Below are 4,431 nucleotides of genomic sequence, written 5' to 3'. Positions count from 1 at the left end.
AATAGCTTTCTAAGCAAATAATTCGAATAGCTTCATCAAGTAACTAAGTAACAATGCGATAACAGTAGATAACCTTAGAAGCTTCCACTGCAGCTGCACGTTTTACTTTACGTTGCATATTCGCTGTCGAGTCCTTGGAGCTGCTCATAAATTCTTTAATTATGTAAATTATAGTGTGCCATAAGCAGCACTTTTCGTGATTAAACACAAACAAATGGAACGTAGGTGAAATGAATAAACATTTAAATCTCAAATCAGAAGCACAAAACAGTTCTTTTCAAGGTGTCTGGAAATTCATTAACTTCTACGACCTGATTTTACTTTTAATTGTCTTGCTTACTTTTACAAAGGGACCTGCCACAACCAAAGATCAAAAACTGCATCATGCATAGTAATACTCCATAAAGGAATACCATATGCAGTTTCTCAGCAGCTACTTGATTACATAACACTGTTCGACAAGCGTACGAATCAGTATTAATATCCATAATCAGAACCACATGGGACTATTCGGCAGCGTATAATACTTTGAGCCATATTATTTTCATGTTTCCTCCATTTCCCTTATTACTCTTCGCTCAAAAATTTGCATATTTTTGAAAGGTGTTTTTAAAAATCACTTTCGTCTATATGAATTAAACTCCAACTTCAACTCCCAAATTTACCGGATCACAATGCGACCTGTATTCGATCTTTGGAATTCCCATCTTTAACTTACAGACTCCACGAAAACACCAACAAACATCCCGCCCTAGCTGCACGAAACAGAAGCATTCATTCCACCCACAGTTTTCCGGGTTTTCCAAACCATGCGCCATTTGAGACACTGCCAAGGGTTTTGACCGTAGTCAGAACAATCGTTCCAGGATATAAAAAAATATCTCCTGAACACACAGGCTGCATTGCCATACTCAAGGCGGGGGAAAGACTCGCTTTCCTCTATCGCTCGGCGGGGAAGGAGGTTCGAGCGTGTATTGACAGACAGATTGTTTCTGAGGTACGTAACGTGGCGCTACCTTATAACTGATTTCCGTGGAGGTCTGGATAATTGAAAACGAGTGAATCCCGATTCAAACCAGCTGACCGTTCCTACGATGAATGTTTGCAACACTCTTGGGCAGCGCAACGCTTGCACTTCCTCCATCCGGAACAGTTTATTGCAATGCGTCTCACAGCAGAAAAGCGGGCTCCATTAAATCTCGTACATGTGTTTTTAGGGCGAGTGGGGCGTAGTCGGATGAGTGGGGTATGGGGGGATAAAGGTTCGGGTCGTTGTACGTAATTTTGTGTGGAGCAGAATTATGTGGCTTTATTTTTACGAGAGAGCTAAAGGATTATTTGTACACCTGACATTCACGTTCATCTGTATAGTGATCTTGGATATCAATTGGATAAGCTATAAGGCCCGAAATGGACATTACTTTAGGAAGTGCGATGTAAAATATGCAAATGTTTGCTACTTACTGCATGGACATTACGTTCTAACCGACGATTCTCGCGAGGGATTTCGGGCACAGCGTTAGCACTGTCCGATATATTTTTAGTGGGCTGTATCGATTAGTTCAACTTCTTTTCCTGGTGTAACAGAAACAATATCATTGTGATAATGGGTGAGCCAGTAGCGAAGCGCTGCAAGACAGATAACGAAACAAATGGCGATAACTCGAAGGTGGTTTGAAATTCAGCTTTGTTTTAGATGGTTTTTAAGTATGGGCATAATTGGGGTGTCGTTGTAGATTGGTCTGAATCATTCCTTTATTAGTTCTTCATCAAGAGTAAAAGTATAGAGAGCATCTTACAAGGATTTTTCTAGATATATCACACAAATCCATTGAAATTATGAGCTTGGTTAGGCTATGGAAAAACCTATGGAAAAATGATTGCTGTAGCTCTTAATTCTGGAGGAGGGCAAAGAGAAAATGCTGAAACTGTTAGTTTGACTAGGATATGATTTTCTCAGAGTACCTCATATTTGTAGGAACTCCGAAGGTCTTGTAGAATTATCGGGTGGTTCAAATCATTGCGGCTCAACTTTTCAGGAGCCTTTTCAGACATAACTGAAACAAATAAATGTAATGAGGTAGATATATTACAGTTCGCTGTGCTGATTACACTTATATGATGACGCTGAGATTTTCTACATGAATTGTGTGTGTGCTTTCTTGAGAAAAGTCATTCTTGTAGCATTTCAGTGGTCACTTGAAATCATCGTTCAGTTTCCTTCATCTCATTTTGCATGCCACTGAATCACATTTATTTCATATCATCCAACGAGTATTTCCATAGCATAACTCCTGTCAATTATTTGTTTAAAAACAAGTGCAAGTTTCATTCATACGTTATGATGCGCCAAATTTGCTCGTGCTTCCAGGTGGGTGACTATGATGCTGCCACACAGAAAATTCTGGAGCAAATTGATCAAGTGCAAAGTGAAATAGATTCACTAAATGAGAAAGCAAGCGAGGAAATATTGAAGGCTAGTTCTCATAGTTTTTTTCTTTTAATGGTTTGTCTTCATCAAAAGTTCCTTGAAAGTCTCATGACTTCGAAAGTCAAGTACAGAACGATTCTGACGTTAGTACGTCTGTATAGTAGTCGACATGCAGGTCTGCTGAAAAAAATTTAAATGTGTATGTCTTAAAGTTGCTCCGTTTTATCATCTTAATGACTTATTGCAATGTTTTAAGCCTCTACTGACCATGTATAGTAGCTTCTTAGTAGAATTATGTCATAGGCCTCTGTGATGTTCAGTTATTGCATTTAGTCATTATAGGTTCTCCATGTCGCGTTATATTTGAGTTTTTTAAAATTTTGTTGAAAGTTCGAAACATTTCTTTAAAGGTTGAACAGAAGTATAACTCTCTTCGAAAGCCATTTTTCGACAAACGCAACGACCTTGTTCGCGACATTCCTAATTTTTGGGTCACTGCAGTAAGTTTTTTAAGATTATTTTTGCGTCGTATATTGATGAAGATCGAATTTTCTTCCACTAATTGCTGTACAACGAGATCTGGATAGTGACGAAGCTGAAATGCAAATTCTCTCTTCTGGCGTGTTCCAGCAAAGGACAACTAAAGTTTGAAATTTCTAGCGCTGGAAAGTGAGCACTGCATAAGGACGAAACAGAAATGCTGTTTGGCAGATTTCATTAAATAGGATTTGTAGTGTAGAAATTCCAATTCCTTAATCTGAATAGAACAAAATTTATTCAGCCATTCAGTTAACATAATTTAGGAAGAGAACAAGTCATTTCGTCATCATGTAGTCTTGAGAAGTTCACGTTTTGGTGTCTAAATGCCAGGTTCCTAAACATCATTCAAAGCAAATCATTCGAATTCGTTAAAACTTTTTAGTTTGTCAACCATCCAAATATCAGTGCGATATTAGACGAAGAAGAAGAAGAATGTTTACATTATCTTACTACAGTTGAGGTTTGTCTTTTCATGAATTCTATGACTTTAATTTATACTTCAGGATATTCTGTCCATTATTAGGTTTGAGAACTTCATCTCTTGAGAACTGAAATATTGTCATCTTGAAGTATGTTATTATTTCCAATATTTTATCCAACATTGTTATTAAATTTTTTAGTTTTTATATGTGATTTGTTTAGCTTTCATTATCCACAGTTGACTTCGAAAATAACATCCCTGTGAGTTGTCACTAGAATTTTCTTTAGGTGGAAGAGTTTGATGACATCAAGTCTGGATATAGGATTAAATTGACATTTGATGAGAATCCGTTCTTTGAAAATACTCAGCTTGTCAAGGAGTTCTTCCTCGGTGATTTTGAACCGACAAGTACCACGACTGTCATCAAATGGAAGCCAGACAATGATCTCCTGAATAAAGTATGTACCATCTCTTCAAAATGTTTGCTTCCATCTTCATGTGGTTTCATGTTCGATTACAGTGCAGTCTACTTTCTTTGAAGGTGAAAACCAAGGGTCAGAGTGGCGGTGATGTAACGTCAACGCCACGTTCATTTTTCGCTTGGCTATCAGATAATCAGGATCCAAGTAACGACGAAATTGCAGAAGTAGGTTTCAGTAGTTTAACTCGTTATTCCAAAAAGATTGGAACACCTCCACTCTCGTATATTGTTTTCTTATTGTATAGTCTCATTCGAAATTTATGCTTCACATATCAACTTTCACTGTTGCTTGACATTTTGCTAGCTCCTAGTTTATGCATTAGATATTTGTTATAGTTAATTAAAGACGACCTTTGGCCGAACCCGTTGCAATACTTTTTGGTGCCAGAAATGGATGAAAATGCCGGGGTTTCCGGCGATGATGATAATTTTGATGATATTTTCGAGGAAGCCGATGATGCTGGCGAAGATAACGAGGACTGAATGGAATTAGCTTCGGGTAGGCCGTATGCTAGTTTTTCTGGTTTTTTCTGCTGTTGCAGTGAGGATAAGGGCTGG

The 4,431-nt window shown here is 37.9% G+C and overlaps 3 protein-coding genes across 3 annotated transcripts in view; 2 read left to right on the top strand and 1 right to left on the bottom strand.

The window, feature by feature from the left end:
• Nucleotides 1–488, bottom strand: part of LOAG_05578 (hypothetical protein) — a gene marked incomplete at both ends in the record, with an annotated part of 7,997 nt that extends 7,509 nt beyond the window's left edge. The window contains 2 exons of the mRNA XM_020446901.1: nt 74–153; nt 341–488. Of these exons, the coding sequence (XP_020302809.1) occupies nt 74–153; nt 341–488 (228 nt within the window). The remainder of the gene's footprint in view (nt 1–73; nt 154–340) is intronic.
• A 378-nt stretch (nt 489–866) lies between these two features.
• LOAG_12984 (hypothetical protein) lies at nt 867–1,282 on the top strand (the record flags this gene model as incomplete). The annotated part of the gene is made up of 2 exons (XM_003148495.1): nt 867–997; nt 1,060–1,282. Coding segments are annotated over 2 exons (354 nt in total), but the record flags the coding sequence as incomplete, so codon positions are not given.
• Nucleotides 1,283–1,421: 139 nt separating this feature from the next.
• The window catches only part of LOAG_12981 (hypothetical protein), a 5,431-nt gene continuing 2,421 nt past the window's right edge, over nt 1,422–4,431 (top strand). The window contains exons 1-7 of the mRNA XM_020448629.1: nt 1,422–1,669; nt 2,372–2,476; nt 2,842–2,931; nt 3,354–3,431; nt 3,680–3,850; nt 3,934–4,038; nt 4,210–4,372. Coding sequence (XP_020301246.1) covers nt 1,607–1,669; nt 2,372–2,476; nt 2,842–2,931; nt 3,354–3,431; nt 3,680–3,850; nt 3,934–4,038; nt 4,210–4,356 — 759 coding nt within the window. The 5' untranslated portion in view covers nt 1,422–1,606 and the 3' untranslated portion in view covers nt 4,357–4,372. The remainder of the gene's footprint in view (nt 1,670–2,371; nt 2,477–2,841; nt 2,932–3,353; nt 3,432–3,679; nt 3,851–3,933; nt 4,039–4,209; nt 4,373–4,431) is intronic.

This window comes from Loa loa (genome assembly GCF_000183805.2).
Source record: "Loa loa unplaced genomic scaffold supercont3.25, whole genome shotgun sequence".
Classification (NCBI taxonomy): domain Eukaryota; kingdom Metazoa; phylum Nematoda; class Chromadorea; order Rhabditida; family Onchocercidae; genus Loa; species Loa loa.
The sequence above is the reverse complement of the archived record's forward strand: the minus strand, read 5'-3'. Positions and strand labels throughout refer to the sequence as shown.